This window comes from Cheilinus undulatus, linkage group 4 (assembly GCF_018320785.1).
Source record: "Cheilinus undulatus linkage group 4, ASM1832078v1, whole genome shotgun sequence".
Taxonomy (NCBI): domain Eukaryota; kingdom Metazoa; phylum Chordata; class Actinopteri; order Labriformes; family Labridae; genus Cheilinus; species Cheilinus undulatus.
Genome location: NC_054868.1, coordinates 41,276,674 through 41,301,489, shown reverse-complemented (window position 1 = coordinate 41,301,489; position 24,816 = coordinate 41,276,674). Strand labels below are relative to the sequence as shown.

Sequence of the window (24,816 nt, the reverse complement as noted above, 5' to 3'; positions counted from 1 at the left end):
ATGCCAGTACAACAGATAACTGTGGTTCCGGCCAAGGAGAACGGCAGCAATGGCAAAAGCTCCTCTCGCTCCAAAGACAAGTCCGAGGTGAGTTTCTGACCTCTTCATTTGTTCACATGCCTTTGAAGTGACAGTAAAGTCTGTAGGTGTATATATACATATATTTTGTCCTTTGTTTGTTACATGTAAAACTTGATTGAACTTGGTATTATTATAGAGATCATAAGTGATGTTCTTGATTTTCATAAGTCATTTGCGGGTCCTTGAGCTTTGATCTTGATGACCGTTGAGGATGTGTTTGTGTGTGCATGTTGGCTTGTGGGTGCATAAGTGCATGTCAGCCTCCAGTATCAGCTGACAGTCTTTTCACTTCCCTCACATATACAGTATGGATGCACTCAGCAGCCTTTTATCACTGCTCTCTCACATGGGATTTGATGCTTCTTCAAATGCATTCTCAATAGAGCCTGAAAATGTCAGATCATTAAATTTTTCAACCTGGAGCATCTTTGAATCTCTACTCACCTCACATCACCTCATGTTACATCACACACGTAAAGCTATAAAGTGTTTTCTCAGACAGCAGGGAGGATTCAAGGTTGCCAGAGTTAGGGCTTTACAGCATAAAGTCATTTGAGGTCATTATGGGAATGCAGGGAGGGTTTTTAAATGTTTTTAACTGGGTTATGAAGTCAACAAACCCATTCAAGTGGTCGTTGCAGAGTGAGTTTTTGTGTATGTGGTGGTCTCTAAATCCAAGGTACATAAAAGAAAACATTTTACTACTGTGTGTTGCCTTAAACATGAACTGCGCACTTGTTCAAATAGAAACAGTAACTTATTTTTGGCCTTGTCAGAAAGTTTTAGCCTGTTATAATGAAAACACCAACATCAGACATGATTTCTGATTGGGAAGCTTTTTCAAAAAAGTATTAAATCACTACCCCATGTCCCCTTTTTCTGTTAGCTAAATTAATAATGAAAAGATTTCTCTCCAACTATAAAAATAAAAATAAGACAAATTAATTACATTTATCCTACTAATTATTAATTAATTTAGATTAAGATACAAAGAATGATATATAGTTTTTCAAAAATACCCAACTTTAATCGTGCTATCTGGAGATCTTATACCACCAGGTCAGCTTTAAGATCCTCCAGTCCCTCTGTAAAACCTCTCACAGTTGGATCGACCTTTTCACCCCACTTAATCCTGATTCAGTGGATCTGACACCACAGGAGCCTTCTCTAAACATAAATGTGAGCTGTAGTGCTGTACTAAAAGTTTAATTTCAGCAACACTATTTGGCAATCCAAGCAACATTTGCATATCTCAGAAAGTTCCTTTTTCAGGTAATTTAGGAAATGAGGCCATAATTATCTCCCTGGTTGAATGTCACCTTGCAAACTAGTTGTATATAAGGATGCACTACAGTTTACCATTGTCTACTCTTAATACTAATTCTAATGCAGAAGTTTATTACTGAGATGACGCATAAAGCAGATGGCTGCTAATTGTACTCATAAAATAATAATGTTTCAGTGATGTCAGCAGCTGTCTGTGAATGACTTCACTCCCTCTGCAGCACAGATCATCAGCATGTTAGACTGAAGTCAGTCCAGGATATACACAAGGAGAAACACTGAAGGGATTCATATTACATCACAAAAGCAATCCAGAGAGAAACGTAATACAGGAAGCATATTATTATTTACAATATGAGAACTTTAATTTTAGTGGAGCTGGCATATTCAGCTTTGAGTTTTATTCTGTGTACTTGTTTAAAAATGGACTGGACTCTTTATATCGAGAGTATAACTGAATTATTAAGCAGCCCTACCTGTATCCTGTTGTCCATGAGAGAACACACAAAGAGCCTCATCGTATACCAAACACAGAGCATCTTTGCACATGGTGCTCGTGTCTTTCCTATTTTCCACCTGATACTTTTGTCATTTTACACCCAGTTCTCATTTTGTTTCCATACTGAACAAAATTACGCTCCAAAGGGTGTTGTTGTTTTAGAACAGGGAGTGGTCAAGCTCAAAACTATTACAACAACACTATTATCTTGAGGATACAGAGAAGAACTGCACCTTAGACCAGCTGAAGCCTCGTCTGGAGGCTGTAGTCTGTGATGCAGTTTGTTCCTGATGATTCGAGCACTATTTAGAAAGATGGAAATACAGTGCAACAATTTTCTTTGAGTTTGTTCCATCCACAGGATACACAGCAGCACACCTACTCTACAGTCTGATGTCAGTGCATTCAAATCACATTTTTAATGAGACATGGGGATGAGAGATGGAATGTTTTGGGGTTTTTTCAGTTTTTTGTAAGCTCCCACACGCCTGCTCAAGTGTGCCATTAATACAGAAATACATGCAGTGGCACACACACTCACACACTCTCATTCAACAGGGAGTTGGACTTAAAATAAATCTTATTCATAACTTTGAGTGCCACTATTAGTATATCCTACAGCATTATTACAGACTGTCCAATTGTTCAAACAGGCCTTTGAACACTGTTATGTTAACCAAGCTTAACCACTTTAGTTAAGCGTTTTTGTCGTTGCACTCTCAGCTGAAAACAGTTCTACTTTTGGAACAGCACTGATCTCATCAGGGTCTCTTCTCCCTTACTGACCAATCAAAATCTAGAAAGGGAGAGACTTATGACACCAGCTTTGTCAGCAGCGATGGAAGAAGAGAAACTCATCTGACTTGCAAGGTCTAAAGCAGCTGCTAATGTCAGGACATTATTCCTTTACATTTTTTTTGTGTTTTCTTGGTGATCTTTCCTTTAAAAACTGAAAATATTAAGTTCTGTTTAAAAACAATGTTATGGATACCACCAAGGATAACTGTCATAACCAAGCAATTACAAACTCCAGTGAGAAGCACTCTGAGACTGAGGATATGAGTGCGGTCAGTGCTAAATGTGCTGGTTGTGGACACAGGCCGACCTTATTTGATGTCAGGCTCACTGAACATTAGTTTACATAGATCCTTCAGACCCTGACTGTGTGTCTGGAGTCAGCTGATAATTAATAAGGTTATGTTTTGTGCGGAGCCTGACGCAGAACTGTTCACAGCACCTTTTTGACTATTTCTGATGTGGGAGTGCTTCAGTGAAACACATCTCAGATCCCTCAACATCATATTTCAAAGAGTGTCAGGTGTGTTTTGTGTGTTTAGTGGCTCAAGGAAAGGAGAATGGTTTGAAGAGCCAAACTTAAATTCGCTATAACAAAGTACCAGCTTGTGGCCACACCTGGCTCTTAAAGGGGATGAAAGCTGACACTCTAGTTGATCCATGTCACGCCCTGTTTGCACTCTTCGCCTGGCTTTCTGCCTGGATTGTGTGCCACGAACTTACAACATGTTGACAGACACAAGTCATATCACATGGTATTGGCAGCAGGCTTTACACTGTCAAAGTAGACCCTAAAGTCTGCTTTTATAAGTTGGAAAGTTAGAATTAAAATAAGATAAACTTCTTCAATTGTGTGCATTTTAAAGGGTACAGTTTGAAAACTTTGTGGCTTCAATCAGCTTCTCACTAAAAGGGATGCAAGTTTTCCAATCTACCCCTTATTTTTAATTTCTCTGCATCTCTAATACAAAACTTAGTTGAAATGAGTGATGTACCACAGTGTTCTGGACCAGTCAGGGTTAAACCATTATAACCACAATCTGATACCATGACTGTGACAATGAAATAATTAGCTAATGCTGCACATTAGCTAAATGTTTCAGTGGTAAGCTCTAATTTATCTTTTACTTTGGACAGTCTTCACTTTTTGTAAATTTCCTGGTATGAAAAATCTTCTGGTATAACACCATATTTTTAAGCATTATAAAAATGGAGAAATGCTGACTAAAATTAGACAGTAAAGCTTCAGACTAATGGTTGCTGGTCTAAATATAACTAAAGGTGTTTTTTATCCTGAATGTAGCTGTAGGTGTTTTTTTTAACCTGTGTGTACAGGAACAAAATATAGCTCCCAGTCCACGCTACATGACTTAATCCCCCCCTCAGAAACATGCACATGTAAACACAGACTTCCCACAGTCGAAGCTGTGCAGAGGGAGAGGGAGAGTGTCTGCAGAGCAGCAGGGGCTCAGGTACGTTTCTACATCATGTTATTCATGATAAATGGTTGTATAATTATTGAACTGTGCATGCATGAGGCTTTTGAAGGAAGGAGCAGAGGGTGTAACTTTTATCTCTTGATCTTATTGCAATACTCTTCTGGCTAAAGACAGTTTCCTTTGTTTTAACTCAAACCTGTAATGCTTGTTATTCAAGATACAACGGGTGTTACATTGAAAGTTCCATACTAGTATGAGAGGAATACAAGTTACATATGCATGGAAACATCTACAGGAAAAAGACTGAGCAAGGCTAGATCTGTGGTCTGACTTAAGAAAGAGATCCAAACATACATAGAAATAGATTTGATACGTTTTTAAAGTGTATAATAATGATGCAGAAGCAGAATGTGACAGATGTTATGGATGAACACACCTCTAAATGATTGATGCATTATTGGCTTTGTTGCTTGGGCAGATTGCTGGAATGGATAGCATTTTCACCTGTAGAGTCAGAGTTCAAATATGCCTCGTGTCTTTAAGGAATACTCTGATTTTTGGGGGTTCTCTTGTGATCTTCATAAACAGATACATAAAATAACAGTGTATTTTAAAAAAAAAGCTTTATAGCTTAAATAGCACGCATACTGGGAGCAGAAAAACCTGTGCGATATATTGAAACATTTGTCTGCTGCTTGGGTGTATTTACCTGTTGCTAGTGTTTGAAATAATCTGACTCTATGAGTGATTAAAAAAAAAGATAAGATAGACTTCACTGAAAGCAGCAATGCTGTCTTTATCACCATAATTTCCCTTTTCTTTTTCTATCTATATTCAGTCAGAGAACGCTTTTCATGATCAAATTACATGCAGTGCTTATTGTGTATGTTAATATGACAAAGAAAATAAAAATGTTCCAAATTGTGCTTCTTTTGGAGCAAGGTAAAATGTCAAATTAACAAATTCAGGGGAATTTTTGATGTATACTAGTATTATTTTACTCAGAAGATAACAGGACTGGTGTTTTGTCCTACTGTTAGTCTCTGTGCTCAATTATACTAAATGTTAAGACCCTGTGCTGAAGATGTATGTTAACATTTTTTTTATGTCTTACAACACCTCCTTGCACACTTTGCATCCATGCTTACAGTGGTATAGTGTGAACACACACCACAATTCAATACTTTTTTGATGGAAGAATCTGCAGAGTGTCTTTATTGTCATCATATGCAAACTTTTTTTTTCTGCAAATGTAATCGCCTGACAGCTCTTTACCAAGTTAGGTGGTTCTCAACAACCTTTTTTTTTTTTTTTTTTTACATCTACGTCCATATATAATGCCATAAAAGCACCATTTTTTTTTTTACCTTTTCGAAGTACCTCAGTGTTAGGATTTCATGCAATGTGTTTTCTTACTTGTAAAAAAGTGATAGATCCTGTTGAATAACCAAACATTGCAAACATGTGCTCCAGCCTCCAGTACATGTGTTAACACCTAGGGAGGTGACAGAGTGTTAGTTTTGACTCCACGAAGGACTACTGATTTAAACCTGGCCAACAGCAAATCCCTTGATCAGCTTAGATGATGCAGTCTTCTACTTGTCATTGACTCATTTATTTGCACAGAGTGTACCCACAACTACTTCTATGTGTGGGTTGGTACATCCAAGCTCTGCTTTTCTTTGTATATAAAACTAAATATATTTTAAGCCTCCCACAATAGATATTACTAATATCAACCTTGAGCTGTATAGATTTTGTTGGATACTTAAAAACTGCGAAACACATTGTTAGAATTACCATTTATGTAAATACCCCAGCGTCCAAGACAGACTAGAAATAATCAGGAAGTGTAAGTAGTGTCTAATACAGCTGATTTTTGTACATCTAAGATTTAGATGTGTGAAGTTCTCTATAACAGTTGATAAGCATGAAGGCGATAAGAGCTGTGGAGTATGTAAATGAATATTATTAGTGTCAGAAAATGAAAATATCAGATGTACAGTTCAAGCATGGTACATCTCATTTATCTGGGCCGTAGACCTCCATTGTATTTAAAGAGCGCCACGCTAATACATTTGATGATAAATCCATAGTCAATGTTGCAAACACTGGCATGCTGCTGGAAATCCATGTAATGATAAATGGATGAGAATGGCTGCTATTCAAAGTGAAAATCTCAGACAGATATAATTTAGCTGATTATTAGTCATGTGCATGTTGGTTAAGTCAATAAATTTGGTTGATGAGGGTTTTTTTTTTACCACAAAAAGTAGCATTCATTGTCCAACAAAGTATAAAAAATGGAGGATTGATGAAGCAAATAAAGATTGAAGATTATAACATGAAGTTATCTACAGAAAAAGGAACTTGTTGTGATCATTATAGATCATTATAAAGGTTCAGGTGACTTTTGATTTGTCCACTGATCTGTCTGAGAGCTTTTAGAGTGAAATGAGACACTGAGGAGAAGTTGCAGACTTATTTTAAAGCACTGCAGGGAGACACTGTCAGGCTTAGCCAAAGTGTGCTGAAAGGGACAATAAAGCACAATATTAATTGTGACTTTAAAAATTAGCGCACTAAATGTGAACCTTAATTAATCACGATTGACTTGATTAATCGACAGCCTGAGTTATGTCACTTTAAAAACTCACAGACAGCACAGTGGACAAGTCAAAAGTCAAAACAATGTGTTATAAAACATTGAACTGTTTACTGTTTACATTTTTTTCCTTTTCAATCATAACAAGTTCCCTTTTCCCAGTGAAGTTCATGTCACAGGCCTAATCTATCTGAAGTTTCTTGTTTTGTTTCAATACAAAAGCAGGTCTGTGTCCAAGCAGGAAGTCAATTACCCATACTTTAAGAAAGTAAAAAAATCAAAATTGTTACAAAACATTTTAAAATTCAAATACTGGTATTTAAAAATGCTTCAAAAACAGAAGATTTATTGTGCTTTCTAATTGTGATTAAAAATTGGACATCCCTACATTTTTACTTTCTGGAATATTGTCATATGAAAGCCAGCTATTAATACAAGGCAGTGCAGTATGTAAAGAAAAAGTCACATTCCTTTTAAGTAAAATAAAGATCTTTAATCAGTGAAATAATGAGTGAAGTAGGCCCATTATGGCCTCACAGGAATGGTATTTATGTCACAAAATGTCACAGTCCAGGAGCTGTGTGGCTGCTTTCAACCATATTCTTAAAGCTGGCAAATGCACTATTCAATGACAAATTACATTTTTTTATGTGTTTGATATTTTGTATTTAACATCTATTATATTATTATAAGAGCATTTCCCCTTAGCTTTCCTGATATGTGTCCTTGATCATTTTCCACTGCCCACTCAGTCAGACAGCAGACAGCTGGGGAGGTCCCCTGCAAGTCCACATGGCATGGAACTCTGTGTGACTGTGTGTGTGTCACAAACCAGTGGGTATTTACATCTGAGCCTGGATGTTTTTTCCACTGTCTGGAACAAGACTAATTTAATCCCATGATGCACCTGGCTGCCAGTGTGGCTTCAGGATCAAAGTCAAATGGATAGTTTGGGAAGGGCAAGAAAATGTGTTTTGTATTCAAGTTTTCTTTTTCATATTTCTGCAGTAAATTTGAGCTGTTGCTTAATAAAACTGGAGATTCTAACTATAGTTTTTCCAATCCACAAGTACTAAGTCAACGTACTGTGGAGACCTGCAGGGAAATCTGTTTTATTGGCAAAGGACCAGAGTTGAAATGCTGAAGATGTTGTCTCTCAATGAATTGCTGCAGTTGCAAGCTTAGTCTTCATCCCTTTTTTCCTTTTTACATCATCATGCAGAAAGTAATTAATTCATGTGAAAACATGACTGATCACTGATTTTATAAAGTGATATATACTGATACATACTGATATAAAGTCTCTAAATTTAGCTCAAACTTTGTGATGTTAATACCAAACTTACTGTTCCTTTATAATTGCAGATGTGTAAGGCCATGATGACAAAATATTGAAAGCTAAAGATCAAGACTATGTTATGGCTGAAAACATTTTAAGAAGACATCACTCAGATTAACTTCTTTGATTCATTAATAAGCTCTCCACAATTACACAAAAACAAACATTTAAGTTAGAGTAATTTCTACAATTTAAATCAGTTTGCTATTGAAACAGTATTCTTTTTGATGACTCAAATTTACAGTGACAACACTGCATATGTTATCATCATCATAATCAAACCTCTACTGACCTACTACTTAATTTCTGCTGATTTACCCATGTGAATATGCTTCCTTGGGTGACAAAAAAATATGATGTAACATGCTGCAGACTTGTAAATGAGGTAACACATTTCTGACAGTTTGAGTTTAAATACAAAGAGCTGAAATCAGAAAATCAGTGAACCAGGGACCTCTAGAAAAAGTGTTATCAGTCAGCTTTAAATAGAGACACATTGCACAGCGGCATCTTTCCCACTTAGCAGGACGACCAGGTAATAGGATTGTCTAGCTTTAGTTCAGGTAATAATGAAATCACAAGGACACGTGTCCACACAGGATTCCCTGAAACTGGATTTTAACCGCTCAAAAAACAAACAGCCAGAGACTAGGATGTTTTTTAGAGTACATTAGAGATTTTTAATATGATTTTAAATGCCTCATTTATTGTATTTTGCTTGTTTGACTTGTCTGCATACACATTTTAAAACAAGAGAAAACGTAATTTTCCTGTTCTGAGCTTTCTTTTTACAACACAGATCCGGCAGCAGATTGGAGCTAGAATAATCCAGCAGTTAAGTGACAGGCTGGTTGACAGAAAAGTTAAAGGTTGCTCATAAATAGATAATTTGTATCAAGTAAAGAGAAGGAAAAAATGTGATTTCAAATGTTTAGAGGTGGAGATTTTTTACATACAAGCTTTTAAAGGCAATTTAACTTTTTTCTAGACACAATAGGAGAAAAAGATTATTTCACAGTTAAAGATGATGTAACAGCAACAGTAAATAATGGTTAAATGTTACGTCAGGGTAAATGAGCACCCATGCTGAGATAGGTACAGGAAATGACTCTACAAACATACTATTTATGTCATGTTTTGTGTTGAGTGCCACAGAAATTGCTGGTTCGAACCTCCTCAGGATACTTGAGCCATTTAAGCATCACATGATGGCCTGTAATGATTTTCTGTCTCTCCTTTTCCCTGCAGGGGAGGAAGGGCCCTGGGCGCTCAGGGAGTCGATCCAGTAACATCTCCAAGGTAACGTGTGGATATCAGAGGCCTTACAGAGCCGATAACAGGGTCACAGTTCAGTGTGTGGAGGCATTTTTTTTGACAAGAAGAATCTGGTGTGTAAGAATGCGGTAGTAAGGGAAGTATAACCATCAACCGCTAAAAGATTTGTCTTAGAGCAATCTGAATTAATATTTTTTACAATAATAGTGAGTATAGCTCCTCTTGTTACTGTGTTTTATATGGATCATTAGTCAAATGGATAATGTAAAGGAGACCACAAAGGAGTGTTTCCTGTAGTCCAACAATTCACTTGTAACATTAGCCTATTTTTTTTTTTTTTTTACAGTCATAAGTAAATATCTCTCCCCAGTTACCAAACAGTTTTCAAACACTTGAGTGAGCTGTTTTTACTGAATAAAAAAGGTGGTAGAAATAACAAAAAATTAAGGAGAAAATCAACAAATTGCTGTTTTAAAAAGCCCAAAATCAAAACCAAGACCGGGATGTTTTTTTATCTTGTTAAACAGAGCAGACATAGCAGCATACATACAAAAAGTACATTTTTGATAACTAAACATATTTAAAATTGTTTAAAGTACTAATACATACAGATATCAAGGCTGTTTGTCAGCTAATAAGTGCCTATTTGGTTCCCTTACAGCCAAAAACAACTTATGTAGCTTTGTGATGATTCATGTTAATTACTGATGGTTAATATCATTCCTTTTGTTGTGTTCAGTAGAAGGAATATAAAAATGTAGAGATGTTTTAAGAGGCCTATGATGGCCCGTTAAAGATGGCAGTGACAGATTGTTGTCCTTGTAAAAGCCGCATGGCAGCTAATTTGAATCTATTTGTTGTTTCAGGCCAGTAACTCTACAACAGGATTAGCTACAGCCTCAAGAGCATCAATCACCCCATCATCTCAGGACATATGCAGGTAAAACAGCTTTCTCTGTCGAAGTTATCCAGAACTAGAGCTAATAAGGCAGCAAGTGCAACACACACACACACACACACACACACACCCCCACACACCTGGAAAACTGAGACCTGTCAGAAAGTCAGAGCAATCACAGTTCTGTTATTAACATGAACAGCTTCAAGAATCCTCTGCAGTGAGTTTGAGACTGAAAAAGGATGGTCTGATTGTCCCAGAGGTGTTGACAAAATTAAGACTGATGTTGAAATCTAATGGTAATCCCAGAGTGCCAATGGAGTTTTTCTTTATATGGGAGTAGTTCGACTTGGTTTGTCTCCACTGCTTTAGTACATCCTTAGATCATAACTCCTCACTATGGCCTGGCTGCACAAAACTACAGAGAAGTCAACAACAATGGAGGAAATTAAGGTGACACTGGGTCTGTTTGCTTTTTTTGTCTTGGGTTTTTTTGTCTTAGTTGTCATAGGAAGGTTCCTAACTGATTGAAATGACTTAAGTATCTTAGTGTCAGCAATTTAATTTAACCTTTATTTAATTCTCGAAAATCATTGAGGGTTCCCTCATTTACAGTGATGTCGAGATACAACAGAGACACATTAAGAACAAGTTAAAAATGAGACAAGAAAGTATGATCAATGAAAACAATTACACATTGTGGTAAAATTATTTGAGATCATCATCTTAAATTTACCAAAAGAAACTAGTGTATTAATCCTCAGATTTTGTTGTAAGTTGTTCCACATTATAGGAGCACAGTAGCTGAATGCAGATTTACCCAATTCAGAGTAGACTCTTGGGACCTGCAGCATTAAGCAGTCAGTAGAGCGAGTATTGTAATGTCCAGTGGTCCAGTTCAGCATAGATGTTATATATGAAGGTGTACATCCAGTTAGGGACTTATAGATAAAAACATACAAGTGTTTATCACGTCTTTGTGCCAGAGAAGTCCAACCAACTTTGTCATTCAGAATACAGTGATGGGTGTCATAAGGATCTCCAGTTATGAATCTAAGAGCGGAGTGATAAACAGAATCTAGAGGTTTGAGTGTGGAAGTGGCAGCGTGTCTATAGACGATGTCACCATAATCAAGTACAGACAGAAAAATAGCTTCAGTTAAATTTTTCCTGCACTCAGGAGGGAAGTTTGATTTGTGTCTGTACAGAAAACCAAGTTTCTGCCTAAGTTTACTGGTAAGAGGCTCAATATGGTGTTTAAATGTGAATGATTCATCCGGCCAAATACCAAGATATTTATATACTGAAACCCTTTCGATACTGTTACCACTGAGTGTGGATATTTGAAGGCTGTTAAAATCTACGTCTCTAGCTCTGGAGAAGATCATAAGTTTCATTTTACTTGTATTAAGAACTATCTTAAGAGTACTGAAAGCATTTTGAAGATGATTAAAAGCACATTGCAGTTTCTCTACAGCTAAGTGGGCGGAATCAGCAGAGCAGTGTAAAATAATATCATCAGCATAAAGGTGAAAATGACAGTCTGTTAAGAAGGAAACAACATTTTTAATTTGGATAGTACATAAAATAGGGCCCAGGACTGATCCTTGTGGGACACCTTTAGATAAAGATAAAAACTCTGACTGAATGTTTCCAGCTTTTACACACTGGCGTCTGTTAAAAAGATAGCTAGAAAACCAATTACAAGAAATAAAATCAAAGCCAATATAAAAAAGTATCTGAATAAGAACAAAGAACCAAGAACCACGATCGACTGTATCACATGCTTTTGATAAATCAATAAAAACAGCAGCACAGTGCCTCTTCTTATCAATGTCAGAAACAATATTATTAATTATTAAAGTAGCAGCAGCGGTGGTGCTGTGCTTAGCTCTGAATCCAGATTGATGAGGGCTTAGAATAGAATGAATAGACAGAAATAATAGGGCTGCTCAAATTCTCTATACATCTGGTTCTCAACTGGCCAAAAGTGGGTTGTGGGTAGCAAATGCATCTCTACATAAAGGTGGTGGTGGTGGTGGTGGTGGTGGTGGTGGTGTGGGTGATGGGGGATACCAAAGCTGATTCTCCCAAAGATAATAAATAATGACCAAAACTGTAATATTATCTTGGCAAAATTGAGGAAAAATAAAAAGTATTTGACTTTAACTATGCACTTTCAAACATGGTTTTGTCCTGACTCTTTGTTCAATTGTGTTTTGTTCCTTGTAAGGTTTAAACCGCAAAATTTTCCATGAATTAAATTTGTGTGGTCAAAATTTGGGTCGCGATTTCTCAGACAGAGGTGGTGATGGGTCCTGATGCCTGGTCAGTTGAGAACCACTGCTAAATATAGCAAGAAGAGAGGAGGGTGAGCAGAGGAATCACCTATTCCAGACTTCACAACTATGTCCTCTTGCATATATTCCTTCTATTTAATTCCAACCTCCACTCAACCGATAAACTACATTTGTATTGTAATCTTGAGAAATTAAAGATTAACGTGGCAAAAGTTCAAGCACTGCCATTTTGGTGTTAGGGGTACTTTTTATTAACAGTTCAAAGTAATTCACACCTAACAGATTTAGACTATGCAAAATATAAACATCTATGAAATAAGAAAAAGTTGAAGATAAAATGGATAGAAAGAGAACAAGACAAGATGACTGTATTACACAGATACAGAAAATTAGGAACTTTAGAAAATATCCATCTAATATTGGCTTACATGTTGGGGAAGTTCAAATTAAGACATTTAACACCTTCCAGATGTTGACAGATGTTTCTCATCCTTAAGAGATGTCCATAAAAACCTTAATGAGCTCATATTTATCACCTAGTTTTTCATGTTTCATTTGCTGCATTAAACAACAAAGAGAATGCATCAGACAATACATGCACATTTTGTTGTCCATCAACGGTATATTGTCGTTTTTACAGTGTAAACACATAGTGCAAGAGCAGTCAGATTCTCGTATCACTTTTGTTCTTTTTCTATCCTGTTATCACACCTTTCCTTGATCCTCTGATGTTTTTCATCAAGGTCAAGGAAAAGTGAATAGGAATGCATTTAGGGAGTCATTTTTGGACTTTTTTAATAGGCCCTGGCTCTGTTTGTGGCTTTTGGCCACATAAAGGAGACATGTTTTGTTCAGGGATAGTTACTATCAGCTGGAAAAAATAATATAATATTGAAAGTAAAGAAGAGTTTGGAAAGTTACACAGCAGTAAAAGCCTAGTGTGAGAGGGGTTTTGAGTCCCATGTTGAAAATTCAACTTGTGACACTCCTAATGGCAATACTTTCTTACCATTTTGTGGTTGGCAGCATCTTTTTTGCTTCTAGTATGGCCTCCAGACAGTCCAGATAAGTGGAGCTAGTACCACAAAGGGATGAAGCATCAACAGTGAGAGGAAAAAATACTGATGGCAGACTCTGTCACTGTGGTTTAGAGGATGGAGGCTACTGTGTGATGGCAGTTTAGACACACTTCCTGTATGTAAGCACTTGGATCTTCATTTGTTGCTCAGCATGCTCAAATTGTCCTGTCTTCATCATTTCTTGTTCTGCCTGTCCCATTTAAAAATTCGTAGCATTTTTTCCATCCGTGTTTTTAAACATCATTTGACCTTTACTGCCCTTGCTGGGTTTTTATTTTTACCTAACCACTCATGAATTACAAATCTGTCCCTTCAATATTATTTCCAGAACACGAAGAAGTGAGTAGGAGTTAACAGTGAGCTTTACGTTTTCAGATTGATTGGAAGATTATATTGGGTTGCTGTGTACTCAGTGCATTGCCTTGCCATGAGAGTGTTACATTTTCAAACTCTGATTTCAGGTGCAAAAACAAAATAAATATCTAAATATCTGAGATGAAAATAATGATTCCAGTGCCTCTAGTCAGGGTTCAAACTGTTCAAAAGTCATTCTACTCTGGGGGTTACAGATCACAGTGACAGTTTTCTAAGGTTTTTAATGTAATGTATGTTTATTTCAACCACTTTAACTGCCATCAAGCTGTGTAAATGAAGTGTCACTTAACTTTGAGGGTGTAAAGTTAGTCCCTAACCCAAGGGACACAGATCCTGCTACTGTATTGAATGAGATTTTTCTCCAAACTTGGAGCACTTAAACAAAGCTCTGAGGGTAGAAATCCAAGATACAGAAATCTAAAGCCATGCTGCATTATTTTAGATAGTTTTAAGTTATAATCATGTTTTTTCTTATTTGAGTGATTATCTTTCTGGGTGCTTTCAGTCATGTCCTTGTCTATTTGTACGGTTAACGTCACATTATTTGTCTTCTTCATCTCCTTTCACCTTGTTTTTACACTTCTTCATTTTTATGTTCCCCTGTGTTTGTGTCTGTTTTTGTTTGCATGCCTGTGTTCAGTTCTGGCCAGCCGACCCACTTAGAGAATGTTTCTGAACTGCAAGAACAGAACGAGCAAACACAAAGCCCAGTGATGACGGTTGCCAGTACAAATCTGGGCTCATCATCTCAGGCGCAGAAGAAGCAGGTGAAGCGCCGTCACCGCCGCAAAAGGAGCGGCTGTGGAACCGACTGCGTGGAAACCATCAGCAAACAGGAGCAGACTGACCGCAGTGACCTTAGCTCTGAACGCAGTGAATGTGGGGAGAAGAGGGAGCGGTCCTCCAAGAACCGGAGAGAGCTCCCATCTCGCCACCGCTCTTCAAGGCCTCTCCATTCTGACTCTAGCTCTGAAGAGGATTCATGGCGAGAGGCCCGCAGCTGGAGCAAGGAGAAAGCCCGTAGAGTGCGCCGCCGCAGTGGGAGCAGTCGAGAAAGGGAAGGGGCAGACAGGAGTAGAAGAAGGGAAGACAAATCAGAAGTTATGGAGCTGCAGTCGGTCGGCTCTGATGAGGGGAAGGAGAACCAGCCTCTGGTGGAGGACAGTAGAGGCCTTAAGAAGCGTCATAGCGGCAGGGCCACACTTAAGACTGATGTTTCATCCAGAGAGCGTTCACGGAGCAGAGAAAAGGAGAAGAGCTTCAAGACGCACAGCCAAGGAGGCAGCTCCTCATTGGCTGAGGACGGGGAGGAGCTCATCACCAAGAAATACCAAGAAAAGGGGTCAGGGGGTGGAGACATGTCCGTACCCACACCACAGAAACACTGCGGTGTGAACGGGAGCACAGCACGATACTGCTCTGACGACTCTGAGATGGAGGTCTGCAGGTTAGTGAGTGTTCAGCACAACTTTAGCGTCCAAAGAGGGTGGATGCAACAAATAAACACAACAAAAACAAAGCAGAAAGGTTGCATTTCATTACCTGTTCTGATGTTTGTTTACTGTTTCTTCACTGTGTTTGTAGGATCTGCCACTGTGAGGGGGATGACGAGTGCCCTCTGATAATGCCTTGTCGCTGCACAGGAAGCTTGAGTTTTGTCCATCAGGCCTGCCTCAACCAGTGGATCAAATCCTCAGACACTCGGTGCTGTGAACTCTGCAAGTTTGACTTCATCATGGAGACGAAGCTCAAACCTTTACGCAAGGTAAGCATACGCTCTTCACCATCATTCAGAGCTGTGGACTACAATCTAGGCTGTAGAAACATCATGTTTCCTCTCATCACCTCTCCACCATGCCCTCCTTTGTCCTCCAGTGGGAGAGGCTACACATGTCCAAGAGTGAGAGGAGGAAGATCTTCTGCTCAGTGATGTTTCATCTGATAGCAATAGCGTGTATGTTGTGGTCCATCTACATCCTTGTCAAGAGAACGGCAGAGGAGATCAGGCTCGGGAAGAATGGTGAGTACTTTCCTGTGCTCCCACTCACACACCAGAGACATGCAGAGTGAAAACTAAAGTTGTGATCACTTTTGGCCAAACCTTCAAACTTTTCACCGGTGATCTTTAAACTGCCTGCCTCTGGTGATGTGACAATCAAATAAAGTCCCTTTGTAGTGATGTATTGTGGTGGTGTTTTCTCTCAATGTATAAAAACTATAAAGGTATGTGAGTGTACTTTAAACAATATCTTCTAAACTAGCTGTGGTTTTTACCCCCAAGTGTCCATCTAAACAGTAGAGGTCTAGTTTTAGAGTCAAGACATTAGTGGTCCAAAACCGCATTTCCACCAAGCGGTCTGGTTCAATTGTTTGCATTTCCCCTGACAATAGTTGGGAAATGTACCACAGTAACCATCAGTACCATCCTACTTTTTTGGCACCCATCTCTAGGGGTACCAAGCATACCTACCTGATCCCAAGAGGTGGCGGCAGATACTCTGCAGTGCAATGGTTGGTCAGAAAAGTTGTCAATTTCAGTGGAAATAATGGACAAACAAAAAATGTGCCATGTTTTGTACTGGGCTCAGAGGCTAACAGCACCTCTTTACCAGCTTTTCTCCCTCATTTTGTTATTAACATGCTTTTAAAGGGAGCAGTGATTTACTGTTAAGCAAATAAATCTTTTGGAGTACTGGTTAGATTAATATGACAATTCATTAATGACAGGTTATAAGCCAGTTGTTATGTTTTGTTCACAGAAGAGCCAGTTCTAAGAGCTGGTTCTTTTATTTGAAAGACAGGATTTTTTTCCTGTTTGATAGTTGTTTCCTTTTTTCCCCAAATCTGTTGCTGTTTAATAGACATTAAAAAAATAAAAATGGCACCAAATGAAAAACTGTTGGAGAGCAAAAGGGGTAGCTCTTATCACTATGGTTAGCCAAATGATCCGGATCTCTAGAAAAAGTAAAAAATTATCATCTTCATATCATCTTTTGCTCAGAGGGTAGAGCAAAGGGCCAGTGTATAAAGACTATAGTCCTCACCACTGGTCGCAGGACTGATTCCCGGTCTTGGCACTGTTTGGTGCATGTCTTCCCCTACTCTCTCTCCCCATGTTTCCTGTCTCTCTTTAGCTGTCCTATCCAAATAAAGGCAAAAAGCCCAAAAGATCATTTTAATTAACAACAAAAAGAAAAAGAATTCCCATCTCTACAAGGGAGGCTGAACAGAAATGGGCTGTGGAAACTCAAACAAGATCAAGGTTTACTGTGCAAAACCATACAAAACTTTACTAACCCAAACCAGACCACTTAGTGGAAATGCACCAGAAGATGTCTTAAAGAACAATACAGATTAGTTCCATCTCCATTTCTAACTCTGTTTCATAAAGATAATAAATTAAGTCCTTTTAGTCTGTATCACACTCAGTGGGGGTGGGGAGCTAAAGTGTTGTAAAGATGTTCTGCTGCTGCAATCATTGTAAAAAACATATTTGATCACTAAAACTATATCAACAACAGAGCAACAGCAGCTAACATTATGGTAGCTATCCATCTTTTCTCTTAGAAAAGGATTTGTCTCTCTCTAGTTGTATTTTGTATAAAACAATCTAACAGTTGTGTTATGTAGGTAGTTGTTTGATGCTTCAATAGCTGATGTCCAATGGTTGCGTAGAAGCTGTGTTTCAACCAATCAACATTTTATAGCTCAATAGCAACTTTTAGACATCAGCTCTTGTCTGCAGTATTTTGATAAAACTCCTTTCTTTTCTGCTGTTACCATGAAAGCCTCAACTCACAGCAAACACACAGGGTTCTCTGTTGTGTTTGCTGTTGTTTTCAGTATTGCTTTATCAAAACGTATTTATTTCTCTGTCAGCAGGTCCTGTAAGGGAGTCCCAAGAACTGTTATTTAAATAATGAGTGAGAATAGTCACATGACTGTCTATTATAACTGCAGTGTTTCCCACACATAGTTAATTCCTAGGTGGCCCACCCAGATATATTGTTATAATATAGTATCATTGCCAACCATTTTTCTTCTTAAAAAAAAATCTGCATATAGTCACCATCCATGCACAAGAATGGCATCCACTTAAAAGCTTTAATCTAAATTGATGATGTACCAGCCTGGACATTAAATGTGACATTGAAAGGCTTGAAATTCCAACAGCAAACATTCAACAATTTCCTTTTAAAGGAAAAGCTGCATTATTCGTGTGATAATGAAAAGCAGAGAACAAAACAATGCAAATTTTTTTAAACTAATCACTTTTCCATTGTTTGGATTATCACAGGGTTTCGAGTGCAGTCTCAACTCAAAATGACAAGATGCAATAAAACATCTAAGGACAAAAACTGAGCTAACTGAAAGGTTAACACATACAAGATGTGTTTCAGTCTTAGCCACACCATAAATTTGAAACATATTTCCACATAATAATAATGGCAGCATTAAATAACATCCCCCTGCTGATGCACGAATTCACAACATCTTTAAAGTGAAAACTGTCCCATGAGTGTATTCTAAGTTGGTTGATGGTGCTGTGCCGTGCTTTCATGTAATCAGAGTGTATCCGTAACATCATTCTCATTCTGCCTGACGGTAGAATCAGAGAAAAATAGCTTCAGAATGTTCAAACTAAACCAGTGTTTCAGACAACAAACCTTAATCCATATTAATTGTGAGAAATTACACTCACTCTTGATTGCAGAGGAATTATGGAGAATTTCTCTTCTGAAGTACACGACGCCTGGGGGTAAGCACAGCTCTGTACACACCACCTATCATGATCTGTCACACACCCTTCAGACTTACTCACAGTCGGCGTTTGTGTTTGTACATCCTCAGGTGTGCTGGAGTGGCCCTTCTGGACCAAGCTCATCGTAGTGGCCATCGGCTTCACAGGCGGCCTCATCTTCATGTACATCCAGTGTAAAGTGTACCTGCAGCTGTGGCGCCGCCTCAAGGCCTTCAACCGCATTATCACTGTGCAGAACTGCCCCGAGAAAGGCCCACACAGTTCTCAGGCTCAGCCCCGCCCACTGAGCAATGGCAGGCACGAAACCGTGGAGGTTCCCATCAGTGCAGCTCCTGCCCCAGCTCCAGAGCCTCAGATAGACTCAGACATGTCTGTGGAGGCTGCAGTGGCACCAGCACAAAACCCCGTCTGACTGACTGTCCTTCTGTCAGCTAGAGTCCTAAATCATGCCATGCTCATCCTATATATATATATATTTATCACCAGCTGGTGTGAGCATGGCGTGATATAGACTAGTTGTATTTATCTCAGCTCCTGTGATTACTGATTCTGAGACACTTTGGGAGCATCTGAAGTCTTTCAGTGATCAAAGAAAAAGTTCAAGGCTGCTGTGAAGCAAATTTTCTAAGAATGAAGAGTGTGGCTGACCTGAAGTGGAAAAAATGGATGCTATTGAAAGAATGAGGAAAATAAAGCCATCAGGAAGAGCCATCACGAAGAGAATATTTATAAATACTGTATTTATGTGGTAAATTAAGTTTTATTCTTATATGCACTTTCTCAAACTGCACTGTGGGTGTAAACAGCCTGTGGACGCTAACAAAGGTCTCAGTATGCTTCAAAAACTAACACTGCAGCCTACAATCACTGAAAGGGATGGCAGGGTTTTTTGTACATACTGAAAAAAACTATCAGAAATCTCTCCTCAAAGATGGTGATTTAGTGATGTGGATGGTTGAGCAAAACTTGATGAAGCTCTGCACAGCAGGCCAGTATACTGCAGGGCAGGACCTCTGTAAAGCTCAGCTTTGTAATTCAAGCAACATAAAGTTTCTTCAGGCATGACATGTTCACAGTAATTTGTCTGGCAGGTATTTTTTGTGGAAGAAAAAGCTTTGAAATAAGTTCAAGGTGGATGATTGATATTTTCAGGAAAGGTGCAAAAAATTACACAAGCCAAAACAGGATGAAGACACGTGGTTGTCTTTAAAATTAATAAACACTTAAGTATCTACTGAACAGTATTTATTGAATATCACTGTAAACATAAGATGTAAAACAGTGGAGAGATTTTTAGAAATACACCTACTGTGAAAGTGGCCAACTGTTAGCTAAAGGGGACAGATGTAAAATCAAAGCTGTTTGACGATCAAACAAGCACTTTTACTTGAAGCATACTGAGGCCTTAAACCTCCCTCTGGACAATCAGATTTTCAGACACCAAAGAATCAGAGATGTTAAATAGAGAATCATTTATTCAAACAGTATCTTTAGCTCAGTCTGAAATGGACAGTTTTATGTTTTGAAAAGCTGAATTTATTTATTGTCACGAATTTATTTATTGTCACAAAAATGTTGAATATTTCTTACAATAATAATAATTCTCACGTAGCCCAGATGTTCCTGAGGTTTTGTTTTGACAGTTTTCAGCATGATGTGGTCTTGTCTGCTAGGTCCTGTTACTCATAAACTGATGTAATTAAAGCGTTCATGGTTGCCATCTGCTAATTAGACTTGATACTCTGTGTTAATGACTGAACAGTCTGCCTACGCAGAGACGACTGTTGTTTACTGCTTTTCTACAGAGTTAAACTTTTTGGACCAAATTCACATCACATTATATACATTTTCTCTAGGTCTTGTATTCACCAAACACAAGAGCACTCTAATATCTTTGTCAAAACCTTTTTTCTATCTCTGACTGGATAAAATGGATTCAGGTAACATACAATGCATATTTGTTGTGCAATAAACAATGAATGTAGACTCCTCCCCACAGGCTGGTGTGAAATTACTGAGTGTCAAGAATTAACTTAGTTTTCCATCTCTGACAGTCTGGCGCCACCTGCAGGAGAGCCATGGAGTAGCAGCTAGTGTCACGCAAACACTGTAGAAAAAGTCTCTGCTGAAGACTGGTCTCAGGATAACACACACAGTCATCCTCAGTTTGAGTCTGACATCAAGATATTTTCATCCAGCTCCTCTTCATCCAGGTCATCTTCATCATCCCTATCAATGTCAATGTCCTGTTTCTCCTCCTCTTCTGTCTTTGTGGACAAATCTTTGTTAGAAATCTTTCGCAGTTTGATATTTGGAAGTTTCTTCAAATCACCAGTCCACTCTCTGTCAGACACAAAGGTTGTTATCAGAAAAATGCCCAATGACCACAACACAATGTTGAAAATCAGGATGTATCAAAATAATTACGTTTCTTTTTTTCCCCCTTTAAAACCAATTTTTGGCTACGTTTGACCTTTGGATTCATCCTCTCGTGCAAGTAAACCATGGAGGCTGCTGAAGTTGGTGCACCATGAGAGGAGTTGACACTATGAATCAATAACCTTGCAGAGCCAATGGATCGGCCAGATTCCATGTATGTAATGTTGCAAAGCTTCAAGCTGACACACCTGTTCCCAGACAGAGAATGACTGGACGATAAGCACAATTTGAGGAGAAAGAGGCAGGAGCTACAGGCATATTTCAGTTGAAGTGACTGCAAACCTGTACACACTAGCGGCGGATGAAGAGATTAGCATGGATGCAGCTATAGCTATAGCACATTTCTTTATTAAAAGAAGAGCAAAGAAACGCACTGAAAGATCGTCTTGGTGATTTTTTTGCACTTCTCCAGATTGGCTTCAGCAAATTTAATTCCCAAAGTTGCTCCACTGATGGTTAAATATTGTGCATTGTCAACTACTCCTCCACAACAGCACAAACCTACTATGTTGTATGTTTTGTGGCGCTGACTGGCCTGTAATGAATGCCCCCCCCAAATAGGTGAAAAAAGCGATAAGAGCAGTGGCATTTCACCAGCAGCCGAGGCCTCTCACTTATTCTACTCCTCGAACAAAAGATGGAGCTGGGGTGCAGATGACCAAGTGGTTAAAGGTGTGCCCCGTGTACAGAGGAGGTCTGGGTCAAGTCGTGCCTGAAGTTTCTTTCCTGCATGTTTCTCCCCAACTCTCTCATCCCCGTTTCCGACTTTATCCACTATCCTCCTTTGTGAATAGACGCACGAATTGCCCACTATCTTAAAATAAAATCAGGCACTAATTTCTGTTCCTGTGCTCTCAAACATAGCTGCTACAACAGCTGCTGAGATGGACAGAACAGCTGTTCTCCCAGGAAAACACTCCAACAGCCACGACTGTGCCTGGAATAGAGCTGTGGCATTAAGTGCTGTGGTGTGGCGCCACCATGGCTGCCACTGGCGTGGGTTTTTTTCATAGAAAATAATGTGGGTGATTATTTGGACACAAGTCCTATATCTCTGATGTGGTTTGGGCTTCAGAGTACTGTGTCTAATTTTCTGCCCTTTCCTAAAACTGTGTAAAGGGTGTTACCCAGATGGGTTTGGAAGATTTTGGATGGCATGATAACTGTCTAACTGCATCAGTCATGCCCGGGTATGACCAGTGCTGCTATAGGGCAGTAAAAGTCAGATTAATACCTACATAACTTTTCAGTCAAAGATCGCATATCAAAGAATCTGGTCTTTATCTAATTTAGGAACAAAATTGAAAATAGCCAAAATCCAAATCACAGTTCAGATTCCATATGACTTGTGCTGTTAACTCTTTTATTAAAAATTGATTTAAGCCATAGATAGGTTGAACAAAAAAAAAATAGGTTTTGCCTGAAGTTTCAATGTAGTCTTAATCACTACACTAAAACTAAAATTGTGATTAGAGCTACTACTAAATATAGAGACATATCATTGAAGAAAATAAACTTTACTTACCTGAATGTCTTCAGATGTTTTTCATTGATGATGTCTGGAATCTCTGGAAAAAAAAACAAAAAAAAAAACAGAGGATCCTACATTCGTTTCCATCACTGACTTTGTCTATGTGTTAATCGTGTGTGTTGACATATTTATATGACAACAACTCACCGAATCCTCCACTCTCATATAGTGCACGCTCTCGCTCCATGGTCTGTTTGATGACAGCTTCTCTGGCGCCGTGGAGACGACCCTGCCGACCTTTGATCCCGTTCATCAGTTCAATCTGTTCGAGTTCAGAGTCAAACCTTTGGAGGTACCTGAACACACAAGGAAGCACACATGTTCAAGACACATTCAAGGAAATCCTGCTAAATCACATGTCCAACTAAAAAACACTATTTTGATGCATTTATTTTTATTTCGTTGTTGAAGAAGATAAATGATAAAGATAAAAGCAGCATAACCAAAAATCTAAGACCTTTCAATGATGTCACAGGCATCTTTTCTGGTGTATGCAGTCTTTTCTGGATCCAGCTGTCCTTGAAACCACAAAAGCTTCTCACCTGGAAGTTAAGAGACAGTCAGTCTGTCAGAATAACATGTTATACATGAGTACACAAAGATTCAACTGAGTAATACTACTTGACAAGAGAAATTCCATGAGTGTTGATACTGACTATAACATCACTAAGGTGTGTTGAATACTTTACTTCACATTACATTATACACCATACAGGCAACCTTAGCAATAATGAGCAGACAGTTATTTGGATGGTTTCAAGAACACTGGAATAAAAGTGCTCATCCTGAATCGATAATCTTTGAGTAATGTGTAGACTTACACAAAGTGTACAAGATCTGTTATGTGGCAGCAGTCCAGTTCTACACAACTGCAGAAATTATTCCATTGGAGAAAACGTGTTGTTGCTGGTAACTATATGCGAATTTGAGGACTCTTAAATCTAATATTACACTCAAGTTTGTGTTGGTGTTATGAGTATTGGCACAGATTAAAATATTAAAATATGAAAACTATTAAAAGTATGATCATAAAAATAAACAAATATTGCAGGAAGTGTAGAACGAGACAAGGAGGTTCAAAAGTTAAAACATCAAGGAATGAGCTCTTAAATGTAGAAAGACACCCATACTTCTTTTGTGAATTAGAATTTTAAGTGGCCTTTAACAGAGGGGAAAAGGTTATTCTTGTTTACATGTGTTATACCAACGATAATAAAGGAAAAACTGCACAATTAAGATATGAATACTTTGATAATGTTGTCATATTTTATCTTTTATTTTGAAAAAAATCCTTAAAGTTGTCAGGAATAGTTCTACATGTATCTGACCCCGCAAATTTCTAGCTAAGCTTACTGTACAAGTTTTTGAGAGATTTAAAGGGAAGCTCAAATTGTATGGGAACTGTTTCAACGTATCAGACTTTCCCTTTAATTTTTTCTAAACGTATACCATACAATCCTCACAAAAATGATTGCGCCAGAGCCAGGAGGTGGAGTAAGAACACATCCGTGCACCAACAAGGAACTGTTACAAATACAAAAAAATGTATGTATTAATAAACTTACCGATGTTGTTCAGACGTACTGCTTTGTCATTCTTTTGCCTGCAGGGGATAAAATGACAGTCATAAGAAAGTTATCAGGATTTTCAACAGATCATACTTTTTCCAGAGACTCGTCTAGCCCTTGAAGGCAAACTTTACTCGGTACAACACCCAGTTCCCTTTAATCATCTAATATGAATATCTCACAAACACAGAAGGATTTACTACAGCTGTCACACGGTCTTAATTTCTTTTCTACCCACCTTTCTTTCTTTTTCAGTCTGATTTCTTCCCGGGCCAGGTAAGCAGCTTTCCTGCTGTACGGGTGAACAACCTTCTCTGCTTTTCCTTTCTGAGTCTTCGGCTACAAACAAAACAATAAAGAACATAAACACGCACTAAATGTCAAACTTAATAATAATTGATTGTATGGTTTTTAAATTTCTCCATTTATTAAAACTAAACAGATAGAGCACAAGTCTTACCATTTTCACCGTAATCACGCGTGGTCCTCAATGTTGACAACTGTACCGGAAACAGACAATTCCATCATCAATTTTGTTCCGGGTGCG

The 24,816-nt window shown here is 38.3% G+C and overlaps 2 protein-coding genes across 2 annotated transcripts; one reads left to right on the top strand and one right to left on the bottom strand.

The window, feature by feature from the left end:
* march1 (membrane-associated ring finger (C3HC4) 1) lies at positions 1-20,647 on the top strand. The gene is made up of 7 exons (XM_041784110.1): positions 1-87; positions 9,291-9,341; positions 10,184-10,257; positions 14,610-15,416; positions 15,554-15,734; positions 15,845-15,989; positions 18,782-20,647. The coding sequence occupies exons 1-7, from the start codon at positions 1-3 to the stop codon at positions 19,141-19,143; spliced, it is 1,707 nt and encodes a 568-aa protein (XP_041640044.1). The 3' UTR covers positions 19,144-20,647.
* Positions 20,191-24,816, bottom strand: tma16 (translation machinery associated 16 homolog). The gene is made up of 7 exons (XM_041786412.1): positions 24,730-24,816; positions 24,508-24,608; positions 24,267-24,304; positions 23,159-23,243; positions 22,849-22,997; positions 22,696-22,738; positions 20,191-21,074 (listed from the first exon to the last, which is right to left on the bottom strand). Exons 1-7 carry the CDS (start codon positions 24,730-24,732, stop codon positions 20,894-20,896), a joined length of 600 nt encoding a protein of 199 aa, XP_041642346.1. The 5' UTR covers positions 24,733-24,816; the 3' UTR covers positions 20,191-20,893.